This window comes from Pelobates fuscus, chromosome 3, assembly GCF_036172605.1.
Source record: "Pelobates fuscus isolate aPelFus1 chromosome 3, aPelFus1.pri, whole genome shotgun sequence".
Lineage (NCBI taxonomy): Eukaryota > Metazoa > Chordata > Amphibia > Anura > Pelobatidae > Pelobates > Pelobates fuscus.
Genome location: NC_086319.1, coordinates 23,371,884 through 23,395,570, shown reverse-complemented (window position 1 = coordinate 23,395,570; position 23,687 = coordinate 23,371,884). Strand labels below are relative to the sequence as shown.

Below are 23,687 nucleotides of genomic sequence, written 5' to 3'. Positions count from 1 at the left end.
TTCATGTGATGCCTTTCTGCATCATGGGAATTGTAGTTCCCTAATGCAGTGTCCTTTTTAAAGTTGCAGTGCCAGAGAGCTCCAATGCACTGTCCCTATGAAGCTGACGTAGAATGTTTAGCAAAATCACTACATTTGTTTTGACAATCCTGCTAAAATAGATGCATAACTAGCACATAAAAGTGAAATAAATTGGTAATGTTTTCTACTGATTGATGATGGCGCATTACCTAAACATTTTTAGAACGGTGTATTCCTTTTTATTTAAATTTATTTGCTGCTTCTTTGCAGAAACTACAAGGGGTAAAGTATGACCGATTGTATACCTTCCCCTGTCTTGCAAGCCTTCTTAATTCGTCTGAAAAATTGGTCAAATGGAAAAAAAATTAAAAATTGTCAAGTGAAAAAAAAAATGTAACGGCAGACAATATCCGTTTATCATTGATCTATTATATCGCTCTCTATCTATCACATGGCCAAGTAACCTGCTTATAGGTAGTTTTAAACAAATCGGATTTGATATTTGGGAAGGCAAGCCTTTAGTATTGCAACCTGAAAAATCAAATATCTGCCACTAAATTGACACATTTGGGGAAATTCCTTTGTAATCAATAGCCAAATTCTCCACTTTGCATATGGCCTGGTTTTCAAATACAAAGTGCACCAAGTAGTAGTTTATACATTCATGGATAATAGCCAAATACAGAGCTTAGTGAATATCCTAGTGTCCTCCTTTAGCAGCTATAAGACAGGCTCCTGTAAAAGAACGTGGAGAGATTCCATACAAAGCTTTGCCCATCACTCACAATTTTGAGCAACACCTGTGTCTGCTTACATACAGGCAGGGTTTTATGTATTACTTTTCATAACAGCGCTAAGGTTATTACAATATAACGTTACATTATAACATGTGATTTATCATTTTACTATCTGAAATGTATATTCTTTTTAGTTCATTGATCCAATGATTATTTTGCTTTTCTAACCCTTTGGCTTCCGTATCTCTCCTTAGGTACCAAAATCCCTGTCCATCTTTTGAGCGTTACCTTATTTCACTATAGTTTGTGTATGCCTGCATCACAGGTCTCCGCCGCAATAAACTGTCTTGTGGTGTAGTAAATATGTAAATAGATTGTTTAATTTAATTGTATAACACGATTTTTTTTTTTAATAATTTACTTATACAGTTCAGTAAGAATGTCATGTAGTTGCCTAAAATGACCAGTAAAGTCACACGCATAAGCCACATCACCTTGCCGTACCTTTTTAAGTCCGTAGTGTCACTCTTGGGCTGGGTGAAATGTTAGCAGTTCGGGTTTTGTTTTTTTTAAAAGAATGCTGTAAATGAATACATCCCTTTGTTAGATTTCTAGTCTCAATCAATATCTGACATATACAATGTGTTTGTGTGTTTCTTTTCCTCTTTCATTGATGGCAATAGAAATTGGGTTTAGAGATTTACCTTGTTTTTTTTTTTCAGCCATTAGAAGACACAATATAATTCTCATTTCTTAAGGTTGTCGTTATGATTTTCTGTTAATGATACCATTTAATATGGGAATATTATCTGTCCTCAGGACTTGAAGCCTGGAAATCTTGCAGTAAATGAAGATTGTGAATTAAAGGTAAGTTGCATGTTTTTTTGTGCTCTGTTAATTAAAGGGTTATTATGAACCCACACAAGTTAGTAAGCATTAAGTTTCAGTTCAAACATCCCGCACAAGCTTTCTGGCCGTCCCTCCAAACTTGCCCTGTTTCTCCCTTCTGTCCAGATATACAGCTGCCAGCTGTACATGGCATGATTTGAGTTTTCTTGCCATAAAGCAGAGCTAAAAAAAAAAATGGAAAAAAAAAAAAAAAAAAGTTGCATGAGTTCTAATAATGAAACGTGCCACTCGCTTATCTCCAAATTGTTGTGCAATAAAATCCAAAGTGCAGGCAAAAAGTTTTCATTTGGAAACGTTCTGCAACACTTAAAGGGACGTGCATTAATTTGTGACAGCTGTGTCATTCCAAAGCTTTATCTTTGAATGAGACCGTTGCCTCACTGTGCAAGATGAAAAAAAGCAGGTAAATATGACCGGTTTCTGTTTTCTTATGCTTTCCACACCCACTCCAGGGGGAGGCACTGATCCCGCCAATCAGCGTCCTATCCCAAGGGATTTTGGAAAAGTTCATTGGGCATGTCTGATAGATTAACAAATTACCAGTTTGAAGATCTCTCCACCTTGCAACATCCTGACAGGGGGAGAAGAGAGGGAGTCTGATCAGTGTGATCATGCAGAGCAGGCTCCGGTGTCGGTATTCTCTGCACAATGATGCCGTGTTTGTCATTAGTGGACTGGTCTGAAACAGAGGTGGGGGTAAAAGGCTGAGTAGGCTGAAGAAACTTCCTTCGCTGAGAGGCGTGACAAACAGTGCAGTTTGACAAACTTTAGTATACTTTATGAACATTTATTTCATACTATTCGAGGTATAGTTATATTTGTTTAAAAGTGTTTGGTTTAAAAAAAGTGATGCATGTCCCTTTAAAGTCACAGGTTGCCTACAGTTTGCTGAAGTTGAAATGTGAATGAATAACCCTGTGAATGTATTAATATTGTTTTTGACAGTGAGCCAGTCGAAAGTACATCCAACCTCCTATTTTATTTTTTATTTTTTTAATGACTTATTGGCTTTGTTTGTAAGCGGTTTGATTACGTATATACACAAGCTTGAATTGGCAGAGTAGATAAATTAGGCAGACGTCGGTTTACTTGGATTTATGGAAAAGATGAATGAAATATTGGCAGTTAAGGGTTTTATTTATAAAAGTGTCACATAAGGAAACCAATAGATATTGCAGACACTTTATTGCGCTCTATGGGGACAGCTCCTTATATTACAGTTCTCCCAAAGTATTCAAAAAGGCAAATCACAACAAGCTTTTCTCAAAATAAAATCTTAGAATTTGTCATTCCACGATCAGAGCGATGTTTGTATTTATTTTAAACCATTCCAAGGTATTCTTGTTTTATATATTACTTCTTATCTGCTTGTCTGAGCCTCAAACTCCAAAATAAAATGTTCTACGGTTGGTTCAGAATGCGATGTCCTTGCTGTCACTGTCGCCTAGCAACACGCCTGCTCCCATTCTACGCAGCCACATTCGAAAGGCATGTATACAGATCGCTCACCTACATACACAGGCTAAAATTAGCCATCTGCTGCCGGAGTAATTAATAATTGGGAAGAAGTAGGAGCGCAGTAAATACTGTACCACTTTGCTAGAGCACAGACTGGGAATGGAGTTTAGCATGCTGTTTGTGTCTCACCAAGCAAGATCATGCATTTTTAATTGTTCTAAAAAATGGAATTGTTTCAAAAGTCTGTAAATCCACAAACACAGGGAATACATATTGGTTTATGCTACCTAAACTCTGTGCCGTTTGTTTGGAATGAACAAACTTTGCTGCGTCCCAACTGCTGTCCACTGAATTAAGATAAAGGTGGACAAGCTCACTTTTTTCTTTTTCTACATCAAAATAACTACTATAGAATTTCTCAGAAAAGAAAAAAGCCATTGACAATTGTCATTTCCATTCACTAAACCAGAAAGAGTGTTTGTGTGTGTGGGTGTCTAAACTTTTTTGGCAATCAGAGAAAATATTTGTAATGTGAAATAAGTGGTGTACTCTTGTCCAATTTGAAGTTCTGTTGTAATTACGATCGACAAGATTTTCTAGGTTTTATAGAAGTTAAAAGACTGTTGTGGTACAGGTTGATATGTCTAGCATTTAGACATTAAGCATTTAATAAGCCGTTTGCTTACCATGATTAAAGAGGCATTATGGAACCAAAGTGACCACAGGTTTTGTTGTGTTATGTAGTTAAGTGATCCCCATCCCATTCCTTAAGGATAATGGAATATAAAGGTAAATAAAGTATATCAAAAGTCACCTTGTCTGCTGCTTTATCAGTAGACCGCTCCCTCCAAATCGGAATTCACATCTGGTCTATAGGGGTCTGAATGCATTGCATAAACCCCTGTCCAAGTCTTTGCAAGGCAGGTGCTCTGGGCAATTGCTGCCTCTTGAGTTCAGTGCAAATAAGCTAACCAAACCAGGAAGTAACATGACCGGTTGTCTGATTGACAGTCAGTAGGTGTATCCAGGTTAGTTTATAAAAGTGTAAATTTCTTTTAGAAAATTCTCTTTCCAAAATGAAAAAAGGACAGACAGTTTTTCAGCAAGCAAAAATTATTTAGGGGTCAGTAGTGTCCTTTTAAGGGAGTATAGCCACAAATAAATGACATGGTATTCATTTATAGAATACTATGTTCCATCTGTCGCCCATTAATTATCCCTGTGATTGAGTATTGTGTTGGGTATTGAATACCTGTTGAGCAGAACCTTCATTTCAAGAATGGAGAGAATGTTTAAGTATTGTTGTTGCATTAAAAATACCTGATGTACATGCTACGGAATATTATTATAGCAGTTTTTGTTTCGTTTTTTTGTGTTGTTACTAAAAGGCCGAAAGAGTTTGAGCAATTCTAGTCATTATAAATTGCTAACTCATATTATTTTTATCTTCCAAGATGTTACATTTTAGTAGAAAATAAATTATACAATCTAATTAACGCTTCTATCGAGCTTCTCGCATTTTATATGCAAGATTTAGACCGGAATAGGTTTGAAACGACAGACTGTGAGTGACATCTACTGAAAATAATTGACCGATGCTCCGTGCCGTGCTAAGGCATATTGCAGACAACTTGTCATACTGAAACCGCTGCAAGATATTTGCAGCTTTACCAAATGTTACAAAATATGTTCTCCTGCCAAGAATGACATGCAGCCATTATATTGTGAAATCTACCACTGTCACAAGGCTATTCTATGCAGACTCTGCTCTCAAATAAGTATTTAAAACATGGGTGGGCAATGGGTAAACTCCCAACTGTTGTAAAAACTACAGCGGACGTGATATTTCTTTCTTTTTGGTAATCCTTGATGTACACATGGGAAGCTTTCTTTATACTGGGGGAATATTCTCGTATCTTCATTATTTGTACTATTCTTGTTGTGACTGGATAGAATTATTTGCCCTTTCAACATTTCTGCCTTGCTCCCGATGGACCTTCTGTGGTTGGAATCAAAATGTGAAATATGCACAGACCGTTCCATTTGCAGCAAAGTGCTAGCTTGTAACTCGTATCTTATGCATAATTTCTCTCTTCTCACTCTTCTGTTCTGACTTCAGATAACATGAAAAATAAAACATATTGAAATATAGAAGAAAAGCACGCAGGTCAATTCACTACAGCCCATTTGTTTATTGTTCGTGTTTGATATTATTATTTTTTTTATGAATTTTTTTTATATATCTAATTTTTTTGCATCAGTGCAAAGTTATGTCAAAATGCAATTTAATAACGGACATATCTTTGTTGTGATACCAATTATAAAAAGGCTCTGAATAGAGCAAAGTCCTTCCATTGGACACTATAAAACCGCAATGCGTTGTGAAAACAGGTCCCTTTTTTGCGCACATGCTATGTCTAGTGAAACCAGGTGTAAGGTGTCTCTCTAAGCAAGAGGCCCTAGACTAATTAACCCTTTCACAGTTGCAGTTGGGGGAGTTAAACTTGGGAAAACCATCAGAAGCTAGCTTGCAAACGTCGACTTCTGTTTAGCAGCTACAGAGTCTTTTCTGGCAGTTAGTAAAGTCCGAGCTGATGGCATTTGCTTTGTTATGGTGGTTCAGGTCCAAAGTGGTTCAGTGGGAAAAATTCCCCAAATCCTCATCCTTGGAGGGTTTTTTTTTTTGTTTTTTTTGGTCGAAGATTTTCATTTCCATTTAGCACACGTCCTTATTTCTTATCTTTTGATGCTACCTCTTTGTAGAATAAAAACAGATGTAAGGCTTGGGTGTATTTCAGCAGGCATGTTTTAGTTCTTTTTTTGTTTTGGGGGGTTTTATTAAGAGGAATTGTCCCTTCCCTGAGGAAGCCAAATAGCTTACTAAAAGTTTAATTTATTTTACATAACTTTGCCGGTCAACACTGGGCAAAGCATCCAAATTTAGGTAGTGCCGTACGCATGGCGCTGTACGGCACGGCTGAAGAAAACGCAGGGTGTTAGAGGCATCACTTGTCAACGAAATTGCCCAGAACATGGCTGTGCAGTGGAGGTAAATGTGTGTTGCATTTAAAGTTTGATTATTGAAACTTAAAGAAAGCAGACTATTGCATGCATTTCCTGTATGAATTATTTTCATTTGCATTGTAATATTAATTGTCCTGGAACACCGTGTTCACAGATTCTGGATTTCGGCCTGGCAAGGCACGCAGACAGTGAAATGACCGGCTACGTAGTAACCAGATGGTACAGGGCCCCAGAGGTCATATTGAATTGGATGCACTATACACAGACGGGTAAGGTTATACAGATCTTGTTGTTGTTGTTATTATTGCCATTTATATAGCGCCAACAGATTCTGTAGCGCTTTACGATATTATAAAGGGGGGATGTAACTCTAAATAGGACAATTACAAGAAAACTTACAGGAACAATAGGTTGAAGAGGACCCTGCTCAAACAAGCTTACAGTCCATAGGAGGTGGGGTAAAAGACACGTTAGGATATGCTTAGTGACAGATAACTGCCTTTAATAGTTACAGTTCATTGCTTGTTAATTAACACTGATTATATTTAATGGTCCGTTATTTGCACACCATGCCGTATATGAATTTGTTCGGTTCCGAGAGTTAAAGTGACACTCCAATCGCCATAACGACAAATGCTTCTTGCATGTGTTATGGAATGCTGGTACTTATAACTGCAACATGCTGCAAAGATCACTGTAGCTACAAGCCCCTCAGATGTCAAAGAAAAAAAGCTTACATCCTGCCCACCTTACAACTTCTACAGTGTGCCAATTGGACTACTGCATGCTGTATATATCCCTTTCGATAACAGGCTTCTAAAATAGCTTCATGTAAGCCCTGGCTGGGTAGGACTGTATGGGATATGCCAAGCTTGCATATCCATCTGTGGGAAAGCGAGGCTACTTCCTAGTCTTGGCAGAGTTTAGTAAAGGTGAAAGACGGCCCCTTCCATTTATTTATAGGTGAGGTATTAAAATATGCACACAAAAAACCCACTAAGCAAAAATTAAAATGAACAAAATAGAAAGTATTGACGTTGCTTTGCTGCAAATCCACCAAACCTTGCATCTTCTACAGTGAATGTGTCCCTATTTTTTGTGTGACTCCTGAACAAACCTACATTTCGGGTTTTTATGGGCACCACAGAGATTTGTAGGTGGTTTAGTTCAGCTTTATTTAGTAGAAAGTAAACTGCCAAACCACAATTACTTAAAATCCATGCTGCGCAGCCTCTCAGAAAATTACTGCTATATGTTATAACCCATGCAGATATATTACATTAGTAAATAAAATCTATTGGTGTGAGAGATAAAAGGAGTCGGCTTGTGGAGTAAAACATATATTAGATGTATAAAAAATAATGCAATAATCCAGCCCATCGTAATTATCTGTAACTGAACCAAACGTGTGTGGGTGCCAGGGGTGTCCATTTAAATGTCTTTTGTCGTTGGCATGCAAGGAAAATGATGTATAATTTTACATTTCTTAGGATCACATTATTGACTGATTATATCCTCTCTGCCATAACGAGCTTTTATCTGCCACATTGCATTATATTTAATAATTCTGATATTGTGATAAAACATTTACCTGCTAAATGTCGTGTTTTTTGTTCAAAACGCGCGACTTGTCAAATGCAGCACAAAGAATTCTTTGTAGATGTGCTGGAATGACTGAAATGGCTTGCTTATTGCTTTTTTATTAAGTAGGAATATTGTGTTGTAAGTTTAAGCAATTCCTGGTAATTATCGAACTGCAGGGAATATGAAAATAAAAGCTGCATAAAACAAACTTCAGAAGTATTTCTGGAGGAAACCATTGTGCAATCCCATCTGTGCACCCAAGACGCTAATAATTGTAAGTGCAATAATCCGTGTACAGTATGGATTTCTTGGTAAATCTGCATCTCAATTTGGCTGCTCTGTTATAACAGTGATTAACACAATAACAATTGTTACTGTAGCTTTTCAGTACTATTTATTCTGTGCGCTGAGTGCTGCTGTATACACAGTCTTTGTTGTACAATAATGGTATGTTTGAAAAGCGCTCTTCCGCTTGCTCTTCTGATTCCACTGCTATAAAGGCATGCAAAGGAAGATATTGTAAGTAAAACTGTGTGAACACAGCAGGAAGTACCGTACATCTCATGTACACAAATAAATAAGATGTGCACTTTCTCAGAACCTTCTTTTAGAGTGGTAGGAAATACGATGATTGTGTTAACCCATTAAGAGCCACAAGTGGTGTGTTTATCGTTATGTGACCCTCAAAGTCCCCTCTCAACAGAGATCTCCTTAATTCAGAGGGAAGTGATGACTAAATTTGACACTAAGCACTCCGATCTGTTCTTCTCAGTGAAGTGATCTGGGAGCAGTTGTCCTGTCATTGAAGCCCTGCTATGTAAAACATTGCCGTTTAGAAGAAACTATGTTTCTATTGCAAGGCAATCTTCCATGACACAGAGCTGCAACCGCTAGGAGAACCGTGTCAGGCTCCGTTCTTACTCCTTCTCTGAATGTGTCTCATAGAGAGTGTTCAGTTGGAGGAGTGAGACACTCGATTATCCCCAATGATCCAATATGAGGAGCACTAGATTGGGCAGGAAGACGAAGAGACGCCTGCTGGATAACTTTGCGGGAGGTGGAGCCGGCTGCTCTGCCAAGTGAGTCTCGGCACTGAAAAAAAAAGTTTGGAATTAAGGGGTTAAAAGAAAATTAATTTGCAAAATTCTTATGAAACAATAAAATATAACACACATTGTATTATGGTTAATTATTAAAAGAGCCTTTCTTCCTCATAAAGTGATCAAATACCCTGGATCCTTATCAAATTGGTAAACAATTGGTAGCTGCCTACTTGTAATTCTTAACAATAAGCGTCATGCACAGTTCTGTTACAGCAACCAGCGATGTATTTTATCAGCTGCACCAGGCATGGGATATCTTCATTCCAAGACAACAAACATTTTATAAAAATGTAAGCGAACATTCCATGTATGGAAGTAACTGTACTCATTGCAATGGTTATGGTGCAAGGAGCCTGCTAGAACTCATTACAGATGCACAATACACACACATCACTGTACCACAACCGCGTTGGAGCAACAATTCTTCCTTTGCCGTGCAAGTTTATATGTGTCCTGGCTATTCCTGACTAAAAAGTGCCAAGACTTACTATAACTTAGTTTAAATTCTTTAAATCTGAATTGATATTTGTTTAGAAATATGAAAATATATTATAAAACCAGATACATTCTCTTGCAAATATGGGATTTTCTTTTAATTGTTTTTTTTTTTTTTTCTTTCACTCTTTCTACTTTAGTTGATATCTGGTCTGTTGGCTGTATCATGGCTGAGATGTACACTGGACGACCGCTTTTTAAAGGAAATGATCGTATCCTTTTGTGATGTTTACATGCCTTTTCTGTCGAAGTGGTGATTCATATTTATATATTTGAATATTTTTCTACAAATCTTGATTTTTTTTATATACCTTAGGGTCGAAACGTCGATTTTTTTACACGTAATAAATTACTTCAAACAAGTCCTCTGGAGTGCTCTCCACACTTCCCTGCCTAGGGGTCTATGCATGTGCGTTCTTATGTTTGTGCCTTTGGTGCTTAGGTGGTGCCAGGGTGCGTGTATCTCCTAGGTGCGGTGCGCATATGTGTTTGTCTGGATTGTATTCCAGGTGCGATCTGTCATGCATAATGTTACCCCTGGTCTGAGTGGGATGGTTGGGGGGCCTTTGGGACGCCTTTTGTCTTCGTAGTGCCTTTTGTTTGTTGCGGGCCTTTTGTTTGTTGGGTAAGCGGGAGTAAATGTGTGGACCCCTTGTGGTCGGGGGTTGTGGTTGCGTTCTTTTGTGGGATACCTTGCATGTGTGAGTTTGATGTGGTAGCGATATGTAAGCAAAATAACGTAAACAGAATAACAAAGTAATACAATAGCGAAATAGCAGAGTAACTCTCGGCTGTAGTCTCTCATTTGTTGTATCAAAGTCCAGAGCAGGTTCAGGTATTCTGAGGTTGCTGGTTCTTCGCCATTTGGCCGGTTGAGGTGTTGGCTATTGTGTCCCAGGTAGTGGTTTGTGTGTCTTCTGCAGTGTGATGTTGTCCCAGTGCAGTCAAGAAGGCCGGGGCTCCCATCGGGGAGGTGAGGTTGTGGGTGGTCCCCGCGTGATGGACAAGTAAGGAGCCGGTGTTACCCCATCTGTATGGTATGTTGGCTTTGCGCAGGGCAGTTGTCACTGTGCCAAAAGATTTGCGTCTGAGTAATGTGGCCCTGGTTAAGTCTTGGAAAAACAATAGTTTTGCGCCTTCGAATTCTAGTGGCGTTTTGCCTTTCAGGGCAGTCATTATGTGAATCTTGTCGTGTATGGTAACACATCTTAAGATAACGTCCCTAGAGGTGTTAGGTGAAATGCGGACTGAGTTGGTTACTCTGTATATTCCATCCAGTGTAATTTTCTTCGCCACTGGGTGTGTCAGAATTGTCGACAGGAGGCGCCGCGTGTAGTGCGGCAGTTCTTCAGTGGTGATGGTGTTGGGTATGCCGCGGATCTTAATGTGTGTGCAGCGTTGTTTGTCTTCTAGGGACATTATTTGTGCTGCTAGTACATGTTGTTCCGTTTGCAGCTGTTGGACCGAGTCTTGCGAGGTGGTTATGTTGTTGTGGACTCTTGCTATGTCCAGTTCTGTGTTAGTGACTCTATCTGTAACCTGTTGCATGTCCCTTTTGATCAGGGCTACATCAGCGGCTAAAAGCTTCTGGATGTCTGCCAGGAGTGCTTTCAGGTCCCCTTTGGTGGTGGGGGCTGAGTCCTCTGGTGAGGTTGGGGGTATGGCTTGTCCCTCCTGGGGGTTCTGTATAGTTGGGGTCCCTCTTCCCTCTGTCTCCGGGGTGGGGGCCATGTTTGGTGGGGGGTCCGCATGTATTGGCGCGGCCGGCCCCGGTCTGAGCAGCATTTCCCCTATGTCCCTACCTTGGGAGCTGGCTCCGGCTGCAGGTTTGGGTGTGCGGCGGCCCATGTGTGGTGTGTCCAGCGGGGAGACTGCCTGGTAGTCGCGGCCTTCCCCATGTCTGCCGAAAAGCGCCTCTAGGTTGAGGATTGGCGCCGCGTGGTAGGCCGCGGTTTTGCGCCGCTGCCTAGGTTGCTTGGCGGCTTTGAAAAAAGGGCATCTGCCTGTTCGCCCCGTCGCTGTGAGTCTGGCTATGTGCCTTGTTTGGTCAGATGGTCCCTCTTTCGGGTGATATTAACAAGATTGCGGGCGGCGGTCCGGGAGCTGTGGAAAATGGCGTCTATACAGGTTGGTCGTCAGGCTCCGCCCTCGCACTTAGCGTATTTTTAGTACAAGATTTCGAGTTGTGGAAGTCAGTGGCCAGTGATGGATCGAACGTCCGCCTTGATTTTACGTTTCATGAACGTTTTATATTCCAAATGGTTGTTATAGACCAGCTGAAGCCGAAAGTAGATGCACAGTACTCAATCTTATTTAATGTTACTTAGAGAATCAATGTTCTGGGCTGGAGAAAGCTGCCATTGATATTTAAGTCTTACTGAGATTGTTTACCAGTTTAGTGCACTGCAAAGTGACTGTTCAATGATGTAAAAGCATTAACCATTGATCATCTGCAAATACACAGCCGGAAAGAATTCGGACCAAGCAGCTATAAATTTAGGTCTCGGGAAAGCCCAAATCATCTTAAGTTGAGGAAGGTGACCCAGAAGGGCATCCTTGAAGGTTTCTGCTGTGTTTTGGCACTGGATTATCCCCTGGGCAGTTTCTTTGGGGATGACCATTGAGCATTATCGTTTGTGTGTGTTATAGATGTTCATACAGAGTAAGTGTTTCTGTGCTGTGTGCTCAGTCCTTCTTTGTTTTTTGTTTTTTCATTGTTCAGGATGTATTAATTAAACACGAATGAGTCCCAGGATTTTTAACTCTAGACACTAAGAAATGATTGCAATATGTTATGAATTTAACCCAACCTTTAGATCTGGACCAGCTTACAGAAATTATGAAAATCACAGGAACACCTACTCAAGATTTCGTTCAGAAGCTGCAAAGCCCTGAAGTAGGTGTTTTTTTGACAGCTAATTAATCAACAAAACATAATGCGAACGGCAAGAATATATATACATGCATGTCTAGATTTGCCAGCACAGCACTATTGAGTTCGTGGACAGATGTTTTAGACTGTTGCACCTTTCCTTTCAAATTTCTGAAGCCTTAGAGGGCAAACCGGCATGGGCTAGTGATGCATTCCATGAAACGGTTAAAGAACACAATTTTTTACTTGTCCTCTGTGCGTAACAAGGTCATCAGAGAGACAACACTCCACTGTGTACATGTATACAATTGTATATCATTGTGAAAACTATACATGCTCATTGGACAAGAGTGATCCTTTATAGATCTTTTTCATTACCTAAATTGTATACACATCTTGAGCTTACTTAAGATAGATCCTTCAAATGTTTTAGAACTACAACTACCATGATGCTTTGTCATTCTGGGTATCTACCTTTTGGGCAATAATAGTAATATAGTCTAGGTAGGAGGTAGTAATGCTATATAGCTAATCATTCTAAAGAGTTCAGAAGTGGCTAAAATGTTGATCACTAACTATTGTTCACTTCTGTTTAGGGCCAGCAAAGCATCATGAGAGCATAGTTTTAAAGCCGAATGTTATCTAATTTTGGCCAATTACGGTTTTAATTAAGATTGGGGTATCCTCTCTGTGAGAGGGTTTTTTTGTTATGTTTTCTTTTTTTTTTTTCGTATGATTCACATTATGTTCTGTACGTGAAGACGAGTAATGAAACCTTTTTCATATGTAATTTATTTTTCTAGGCAAAAAGCTACATAAAGAGTCTCCCGAAGGTACAGAAGAAAGACTTCGGAGCATTGCTGAGATATGCAAACCCTCTGGGTAATATTTCTCACTATCTGTCCTTGAAGAGTTTTATTAAGATTTATACAGATTTACCCTATTCTTAGACTTTCTGGCTTTCATATTTGAATATAACAAGGCGTTGAGAGAGATACTGCAGGTAACCTGGCTTCTGTCTCACTTTTACACACTGCTTAGAAAATGCACATGCGCTTACACTCTAAGGAAGATGAGAGATTGGTTCTAAAAGGTCATGTAGGAGAACTTGAAGTTAAAGTTAATGGATAAATAATTTAAGGCGAATACTTTAAGGAAATACTTTAAAATCCCAGAAATTCTCACTTTAGTGAATAATTCTTAAAGTGAATTTTCAAATTAAGGCTAAAATAACCATATTCGAAAAATTCTGCAAATCCATTAGATTTCAGTTGGACTATTGCTTTGAAGTTGAAATTCACTTACATTTTAAGTTCTCAGTTGAGAATATAAGCCTGTTTGTGTGTTCAGCTTTGGTCTTTGCAGGAGGTCTGGTCTGATCTGCCTGTTCGTATTTACAGATTTTTACCGTTATTCTTCTGAATACAAGAAATAATATAAAACCAATAAATAATCCTTTGTAAATTGTGCAATAACCCACTTTTAATGCATTATTATTTATCAACATCATTTGTTTGTTGCGCTAAATATTGTATTATTTTTTGTGTATTCCTAAATCTGTTTTGTATTTTTACTTTTTGTGTTTACATTCAAATAACATTTTTGTACCAATTAAGAAGCAGAAAATAACTTGCAGAATGTGGGGGAAAAAAAAGATATTTGAATGCTTTAGTCACATCGGGCTAAATTGTAACTCTCTGATTACTGTGGTGAGTAACACCGTAGAGTTCCTGTCACCCTCCACCAGTAAGGTGGTAAGATTAGTGTAGAATGAACAAAGCAGGGTTTTACCATCAGCTGGTGGGAAATGTGTCCAATGATCGTAGAATGGTATCTGCTTATCCATATTGCTGTGAGTGATTAAATTGGTAATTTTATAAAAAAATTAAAGGAACACTAAAGAGTTGTGGGTGGGGGAGGGAAAAACTGTATTCATAACGCTTTAGCAGCCCTGTCCCTATGTAAAATCAGCCCCCACACACACACACACACACTTACCGTATAAAATAATAAAATTAATTTTTATTTCCCCTTTTCCAACTCTGAGGTTTCCTCGGTGCTGCTTACATCTCTGCGTCCCGCATCATCATCACGGAAGCATTGCCTCTAGAGAGGTCCAACCCAATGCTTCTCATAAAAGAGCACTGGGTATCCAGTGGGCATGCAAGGCGGGTGCCATGTGTGCACCCAAGTTACCCCATAGGAAAGCATTGAATCCATGCTTTACCATGGGAGCTTCCATGTCAGGTTACCAGGTTTAACTCAGGCCAGTGCCGCAGGAGCGGTATAACAGCCAGTAGAGGAGGACTTCCCTTTACATTGCAGGGTTACATGGACAGGACCACTGCACACAGACCACTTCATGGAGATGAAGTGGCCTGGGTGACTTTATAACCATTAAATTTGTTGTTCCCCAATTTTTATTTTCTCCTTCTCGCACTTTTAGCGGTAAACATTCTGGAGAAGATGCTGGTACTGGATGCAGAAAAGAGGATCACTGCTACAGAAGCACTTTGTCATCCTTACTTTGAACAGTTCCACGATGAGGATGATGAGACCGAAACAGATCCGTATGATGATTCCTTTGACAATTTGGATCTTCCCCTCGAGGAATGGAAGCGTAAGTCTACAAAGATGGACATTGTTGTGTCTATTTCCCAACTCTTGCATGTTGCTTTGTAAGAGCCTTTATTATAATCACAGTATTGTGTTTTCTTGTTCTTTTAAGTCAGACAAATTGAGTTTGTGATGTTTCACCAATCTTAAGATTTAAAGTAAACTGGTCTCCCCAAATTACTCTGTCTACTTCTCCCTTTTTAATGGGGTTCACAATTTTTTCCCAGTAGCTAATTTTTTTTGTTAACAATTCCCTTCTGTTTTTATGTTTCCTTTGATCAGGTCTCACCTATAAGGAGTTATGCAGCTTTAAATCGCCAGTTACTGAATCTAAAGAAACCTCCGTATAACGCCTCCCAGTACTGTCCAACACACAGAAAATGAACAATGGGAACTGGACTTTAAACCGGATAAAATCTATACCATCCACGTCTTAAGAATCATTTGTGTCTTTCGTTTTCATTGAATGGGGATCTTAGTGCCTTTTTTTTTTTTTTTTGCGTTTCGTCTCGCTTTTATGTGACCTTAGTGCTGCGGCAGAGTGTGTGCGCAAGGTGAAAACTTACCATGTATCCTACTCATATTATACTCTGACTCGAGAGTACAAGCCGAACAATCATGCCACTATATCACCAGAAGCCCAAACCCCTTTGTGATCATCGTTGGCAAACTTCCTTGTTATCGTGGTAATCCTTGTATCCATGTTGATCCTGAAGGGATTAAATTGATCTGAGAAGGTTTTCCAGGGTAATAACTGGTGCAAAGTTTGTTATATGTTGGTTTAGTAAGATTATGCCAATCATAGACTGGTCTGGACAGCCCTGCTCCATATTCAGGAAAATCTAACCATCTTCATACAACAAAACCTATGTCTACATCCAGATTACTGCGTGCACTGTTGCGTTACGTTAAATATTAAAAAGTGGTTATATTTGGCTTATTGATATCTGTTTGTACATGTGTGGGTTTTCTGAATTTGCAGTCTTAGCTGTAGGACATTTATTTTACAGTTGTGGGATTTATAATGCACTTGTGGAGAGAGTTTGATAAGGTGATCTTAATGTGCATTTGTATCTGAATTTCTAACCGTCAAATTTTTTTTACCATCTTTTATTGCTTTTCATCATTTTACTGAGACAGAGCATCAGGCGATTGCTGCTTTAATATAATGTAGGAAATGCATTGTGCATCAAAGCAAACCTGATCTGCAAGGTGAGGAGCAAATCTAGATGTATGGGGGTTGTTTATCAGATGTTCTGATTGTAAATTGAGGGTAGTTATAGTGGAATCCAGTAAAATGACTCTACCATTAATTCAGATTCGAGAATGTTTCCCCAGGGTTGGTTTACTACATATCCCCATTGAGCACGTATGGGCTTGTTCTTAAAGAATAATTTGAAGCTAATGTTCTAACAGTGTATCAGTCAACCGGAATATTCCATTGGTTTTCACGGTGATCGTTCGGGAATATTCCATTGGTTTCCATGGTGATTATTCCGGAATATTCCATTGGTTTTCACGGTGATCGTTCGGGAATATTCCATTGGTTTCCATGGTGATTATTCAGGAATATTCCATTGGTTTTCACGGTGATCGTTCGGGAATATTCCATTGGTTTCCATGGTGTTCTCTACTTTTTAAAACTTTGCCCCAGAATGGTTCTTTATTATGTAGAGTCCAGTCTGTGCAATGCACAAGTGCAAACCTCTCAAAAGTTTATTCACTTAAACATTGTTTGGGGAGAATAAACTAGGAAAAGGAAACGTTAAACTAAAATACCAAATTCAAGTTCTCCAACTCATTACCTTCCTCCCAAACTCTATTTCTATTTACATTTTGCTATAACCTTATCAATTCTCCTTACTACTTCAACAGTGTATTCCAAGGCATTGCCTTTGTAGCTGGTATAAAATCCCAGCCAACTGTTAGATGCATCCTCTTTAAGGTCTTTTTCTGCAAACCCAGTAGTTACGCTGTGTATCTGTCAGAAAATCCAAAGTGTAATTACAAGGTTTAACAAAATCCTGTATAACAAAGGATATAAAGCCATTCTAAAAAAAACTGCTTTGAAATGCTAGGTCTTTGAATTGTATAATGTATATGGGGCATGTATGTGTGTATTCAGCTGTATTGGGGAGGGAGTTTAATATGTTTTAATAAAATAATTTCATTAATTCAGGGAATGCTTAGACATTAAACTGCCTCTAAAGCTTCGAAAGATTCTGTGTAGCCATATTGCAAGAGAGGGGATTTATTTAAAAGGCAAAGTGTGAAACTAAGCCCCCTTATGTGTTCTTTAGCGATTTCCATTGCAATGTCTGACGGAACCCCAAAACTGAATGATAGAACTTTTTTTTAACTACTGAGCGAACAATCCCTCGCCACCTTAAGTGGGCTATTGCTACAGTTCAATTAAAGAAATGGAAAAACTAAATACACTACATTGTAAACAATATAAAATGATCTGCTGCTGATAATCGTGTTCCTCTAATATCTACATACTATGAATATTCCAGCATTTAAATGGAGTAGAAAATATTTATGAGCGTCTCAGCTATTTCTTTTATTACACGATTAGTTTACCGTCCCCTCCACTAATATTGGCACCCTTGGTACATAAGATCAACGAAAGCGGTGACAAATAGTCTTTAGTGTTAGCCTTCTGCTCTTTTGTTCAAAATAATACGTAAAATGATTCTGCTCTCATGAATATCAGACAAACACAACATATATATATATATCTCTTTTGCACAGAAACCAATATTTAATGTTTTGGGGATTGATGGAATCACAGGTCCCCTTTACAAGTGAGGAATGGTGAACGTAAATTGTGGATTTTCTTTGATCTATATCTATATACAGTGGCAATATTCATATAACCAGGGGTTCTGTATAGATTCTGATTACTGTGAGTACAGACTTATAAACTGGTATTGCATTAACATTTGCATGATGACCATGCGTTGCAACTCGTATAATAAAACGCTGCTTTTATTTTGTGAATGCATGTTTTGCACTGTATTTAGTTTTATAGTCCTAGTGACCGGCAGTTTAATTGATAGCAGGTGCTTGTTTTTCTCTATTTCGTGGCAAAACCTGATGTACATATTATGAACCTAAGTAAGAGTGAATACAAGCCTCTCTATTGATATTTTCTTTGATTACATATTGGTGGAAATGTTTTTAAAGCAACAACATAGCCTTTTACAACCTTTTTGGCAAAGGTGTGTGTGTATATTTTTACGTCCTGAAATATCGCTATTGTTGAAATCATTCTGCCTGCAAAGTGTATGAAGGCTTGTACATGCTACATTTCAACAAGCCAGACATAAAAGATACTCTCCAAGCACCATAACCACTGCTTGGAGTGTTACTTTAATATCAACTGTAGATCTGAAGTATATACAATTGACTGGTCGTTCCAGACCAATTTATGGTATAGCAAATGGCTCTGACCGTCGCAAGCAGCAACTTTTCTGGATTCTGGGTTATTTCACAGTAGAGATGGCAGCCAGCTTTCTAGGGATACCCCAAAATCTCCAAGCACGTATTTTGGTATTGGGTGGTGAGAAGCAGGAAGCCGATGCTCTTCCTATTGCTTTCCTTGAAATCTTTTTGTGTAGGTTGGTTCATTATTGCGAGTAGTGTTACCAATTGTGATTTGGGTCCCGAATAATCACTGTGATTTCCTTAGTCCCTGATCTTTCCCATAGGAAAAGCATTGGATTGGTTAAAATTGGCACGAGGGTGGGGCCAAATGCCGTTTTGGCCAATCAAGAGCTCCTCATAGAGATGCATTGAATCAATGCATCTCCATCAGGAAAATTCAGCTGAATGGCAGGGCTGCTTACTGTGCAGCACTGAGCCAGGAAGCACCTCCAGTAGCCATCTAAGTAGTGGCCACTTGGAGGTGTCCGTAGGGGCAATGTAAACACTGCCTTTTCTCTGAAAAGGTAGTGTTTTCATGACAATGCATGAAGGGAGCTATTATACTCACCACAATAACTACATTAAGCTGTATACTATACATTAAGATGTAGTTGTTCTGGTGACTATATAGATCAAAGAAACGTTTAACTTTAGTTTTACATGGATTGAAGCTGTGATGCTACTCATGGTGGAGGGTGGCAGTCAAGCCCAGGCATTGATTTGACTTATCTATATGACCCTGGCTTGGAACCGTTTTAAAGTATAATAAACATATACACACATACATGACCCAGAGCTGAATTGAAGTGCTGTACTCGGACATGATTGATGGGAGTGGCACTCTGGGGCTATGACCGGAAATGACAGCTGCCACCATAAAATGTTTATTTGCCCATAACTCATGTGTCAGACAAGGTGCACCATGTCTCTATAATCAAAGATATTACTAAATTAGTGTAAGTGACAGTTTGGCAATTCCGATCAATCTCCGTACATATTCTCACTGAGAAGGTGGGAACCCTATTGAAGATGTCTTCATGTATTAATCAAAGGCTGAAACAAAATGAAGAAGTGATGATGTACGAGCACCTTTATTCATGCACGTTTTCAATAAAGCGAGTCTCTCTCTCTCTCTCTCCAAGTTTTTGTTTGTATCTAAAGTTTAATAACCTTAAAGGAACACAGTACTGTTAGGAATACAAATGTGTATTCCAAATGCTATTGTTCTCCGCTGGCAGTTTTGGTACCTGGTCCCCACCTGCAGGTAGTAAAAATTAATGATTTTACTTGCCTTTCTCCCTCGCAGCCCTGGTCTACACTCTCCTGTCCCCGGGTGAGAACATAGAGATCATTGCTTTCTCGTAGAGGACTATACTCTGTTTTGTCTGTATGCAGAACGGCCATATTTCACTTGCAGGGCTAAAACAGGGGGGACATGAAACCCAGGCCGCTCCATTGAGATGTCCCTTTAAGTAATACATTGGTAAATATCTGCGTGTTTTGTTTTTTTTGTTTGTTTTTTTTGTTTTTTTTTAGCAGGCTGGTGCTTTCCTAGGATAAAATAAATAGTTTAACACTAATGAATAACTATCTTTATCCACGACAACATGAGAACCTGCGTAACAACTATTAAGACATGCAAGTCCAAACAGAAAATGTTAACTGGGGAAATACTTGGAAGTATTTGATAAAGAATTTTCCTTCCCCGCCAGATTGGCTTTAATTCTTAGTAATAGTGGCACTAATGTCAAATGTGGGGATATAAAGATCCTGTCAATGTACAGTGGTAGAAAGCGGACATTTGGTCAGACCTGCAGTATATGTCTTTAATGTATGGTGGAGCTTAGTGCTGAGATAGACTAACATTGATAGGTGTGTTAAGACAAGGGCCGTATAAAGGTCTTCTAGCATTGAGTGTTGTAAAAGGATACCAAGGGCTAGTGTGAGATGGTGTTGGGATACCAAGGGCTAGTGTGAGATGGTGTTGGAATGCCCAGGGCTAGTGTGAGATGGTGTTGGGATGCCCAGGGCTAGTGTGAGATGATGTTGGGATGCCCAGGGCTAGTGTGAGATGGTGTTGGGATACCAAGGGCTAGTGTGAGATGGTGTTGGAATGCCCAGGGCTAGTGTGAGATGGTGTTGGGATGCCCAGGGCTAGTGTGAGATGATGTTGGGATGCCCAGGGCTAGTGTGAGATGGTGTTGGAATGCCCAGGGCTAGTGTGAGATGGTTTTGGGATGCCCAGGGCTAGTGTGAGATGGTTTTGGAATGCCCAGGGCTAGTGTGAGATGATGTTGGGATGCCCAGGGCTAGTGTGAGATGGTGTTGGGATGCTCAGGGCTAGTGTGAGATGATGTTGGGATGCCCAGGGCTAGTGTGAGATGGTGTTGGGATGCCATGGGCTAGTGTGAGATGGTGTTGGGATGCCATGGGCTAGTTTGTGATGGTGTTGGGATGCCCAGGGCTAGTTTGAGATGGTGTTGGGATGCCATGGGCTAGTGTGAGATGATGTTGGGATGCCATGGGCTAGTGTGAGATGATGTTGGGATGCCATGGGCTAGTGTGAGATGGTGTTGGGATGCCATGGGCTAGTGTGAGATGGTGTTGGGATGCCATGGGCTAGTGTGAGATGGTGTTGGGATGCCATGGGCTAGTGTGAGATGGTGTTGTGATGCCATGGGCTAGTGTGAGATGGTGTTGGGATGCCATGGGCTAGTGTGAGATGGTGTTGGGATGCCCAGGGCTAGTTTGAGATGATGCTGGAATGCCATGGGCTAGTGTGATATGGTGTTGGGATGTCCAGGGCTAGTTTGAGATGGTGTTGGGATGCCATGGGCTAGTGTGAGATGGTGTTGGGATGCCCAGGCTAGTGTGAGATGGTATTGGGATGCCCAGGGCTAGTGTGAGATGGTTTTGGGATGCCCAGGGCTAGTGTGAGATGGTTTTGGGATGCTCAGGGCTAGTGTGAGATGGTTTTGGGATGCTCAGGGCTAGTGTGAGATGGTGTTGGGATGCCCAGGGCTAGTGTGAGATGGTGTTGGGATGCCCAGGGCTAGTGTGAGATGGTGTTGGGATGCCCAGGGCTATTGTGAGATGGTTTTGGGATGCCCAGGGCTATTGTGAGATGGTTTTGGGATGCCCAGGGCTAGTGTGAGATGGTTTTGGGATGCCCAGGGCTAGTGTGAGATGGTTTTGGGATGCCCAGGGCTAGTGTGAGATGGTTTTGGGATGCCCAGGGCTAGTGTGAGATGGTTTTGGGATGCCCAGGGCTAGTGTTAGAAGGAAAATGCTGTCTAGAGTTGCTGCCTATATTTCACGAATAGCCAAACAGTCTTTGTTTGGACCTTTAAACTCTAGAAGAGGGAATACATTGTCTCCTTCAAAGCCAATATTTCTTCCTGTCCATCTTGACATGTACAAGTGTGATTATGTCACCATAGGATGAAGTACAGAATGATTTAATGTGAAACAAACATCACGAAGAACTGCGCTGGACACTGACACCATTTTGGCTTTCATTCCATTTTTATTTTCATTTTTTGGGGGGAGGGGAGTATTAAAAATATAAGTGTCCTATTGCTGGTCACTCCATTCCTTCCATTAAGGAATCAAAGCAGGCCATTCCCCCTTTACATTTCCAGCCTTGTGTCCTACTGACAATGTAACATAAGGGTCAGGACTGAGTGCTCCTAGATAATGTAACATGCAGACGGAAGGTTAGTATAGAATCAACCTAGCAAGGTGAAACTGCTGCTTCATCAGTTCTTTGATTTTCAGAATCTAATATTGGTATTCTTTTAAAATGTATTGATGATTAACGCCATTTCACTTGAATTATTATGTCCTTTTTGTAAAGTTAGTATTCTATTCATCAATCTTACACAAAATGTTTCAAGAATCTGTGCTAAATTTTGCTTATTTTTCTTAAGCATTCATAACCACCAACGCAGTCTGAAGCCTTAAAAATGGCTTTGTACTTAAAGGGATATAAATGTAGCTTAATTAAGTTGTTTTGATGAATAGATCACGCCCCTGAAGTCTCTCTGCTCAAATCTTGCCATTTAAGAGTTTCAATCACTTTATTTCTGTCCATGCAGTCCCCTGGCTGTGACTATACTGTATTCTTGCTTTATAAATTTGTTTCATGCTCTGTAAAATTAACTTTAACCACACCCAAGAGGCTCCATAAGCTCTATCAAGCTATTAACAGAGCACTAGATACTTTCTAAATTAAAGACTGTGAAAGAAAGGAAGTGTAAACGTTATTAGATCTCTATTTACAGGAAGTGTTTAGGAAGGCTGTGTAAGTCACATGCAGGGAGGTGTGGCTAGGGCTGTATAAACAAAGGGATTTAACCCCTAAATGGCAAGAGTTAAGGTGTGAGACTGCAGGGGCAGAATCTATACACCCAAACTGCTTCATTAAGCTGAAGTCGTTTTGATGCCTATAATATCCCTTTAACCCTTTACAATCCAACAATTTATTTGCTAAACATCAAACAGTAGAGATCTGACAAACAAATAGTAACATTTAGGCTGCAATAACCTGGTGATGGCTATTGCTGTGTTGGAGAATTTTTCCACCTGGCCTAACAATCTTTGATTGGTGATTTATACTTTGCTTATTTTTTTTATTTTTTATTTTTTTTGCCCGTTTGAAATGTTGGTTTTAAATTGTAAAACAAAAGCCCTGATCACTTCAAGATTGTTTAGATTTTTTTTTCTTTCTTTCTGTGAATCTTTTCACGGGGAGGAGGAATTTATTACATTAATTATTTATTAAATTTATCCTTGTATATCTTTATCCCTGAACTTTTGCGTGCCTGGAGTTCAAAACATTTTAATAAATTGTTATATTTCATTTTATTATATTCATTACGAGAATGTGATCGCCCTATTGTACAGCTTCAAGTTAGATGAAGAGTCCTGTGCTTTACATGCAGATTTTATGTTGCTACCAATGGTTAACTGTCTACTTCAGGTTCTATATTGTTACGAATGTGAGGTGGCCAAAAGGTAGATCCTCCCATACAGAGAGCTGGCAAAGCATCGTGAGAGTGTTCTCCTACAGCTGAGGATCTTCCCCTGGGCTAATCCAAGATGTACTTTTGGGTTCTCGTGATATCCCAAAAGCAGTGTTTATTTTGAGGTTAAGAAGGAATTGCTTTGTCCTGGACCATTGGTGCTACAAAACTCAGGAATAATGTGACAGAGTTTGATGGCTTGCCTTAAGGAAATGAGTGTAAAATTAAAAAAGAAAAAATATAAATAAAAAAAGTGAAATAAACTTGCATGTACTTGCGTTGCAATAATAAACACATGTATTATTCAACCAGTAGTTTTGAGATTTTTTTTATTTTTTTTTATGTTTTCACGTCTGAGGTCTAAATATTTTTCTGTTGTGAAAATGTATCCTTTTATACAAAAAGCTGCTTAGCA

General features: G+C 39.5%; 1 protein-coding gene across 1 annotated transcript in view; it reads left to right on the top strand.

Moving 5' to 3' along the window:
- Window positions 1–15,763, top strand: part of MAPK12 (mitogen-activated protein kinase 12) — a 59,231-nt gene extending 43,468 nt beyond the window's left edge. Inside the window, exons 6-12 of the mRNA XM_063446801.1 lie at window positions 1,578–1,625; window positions 6,304–6,418; window positions 9,472–9,543; window positions 12,148–12,227; window positions 13,007–13,085; window positions 14,650–14,823; window positions 15,102–15,763. Coding sequence (XP_063302871.1) covers window positions 1,578–1,625; window positions 6,304–6,418; window positions 9,472–9,543; window positions 12,148–12,227; window positions 13,007–13,085; window positions 14,650–14,823; window positions 15,102–15,169 — 636 coding nt within the window. The 3' untranslated portion in view covers window positions 15,170–15,763. The remainder of the gene's footprint in view (window positions 1–1,577; window positions 1,626–6,303; window positions 6,419–9,471; window positions 9,544–12,147; window positions 12,228–13,006; window positions 13,086–14,649; window positions 14,824–15,101) is intronic.
- The last annotated feature ends 7,924 nt before the right edge of the window (window positions 15,764–23,687 follow it).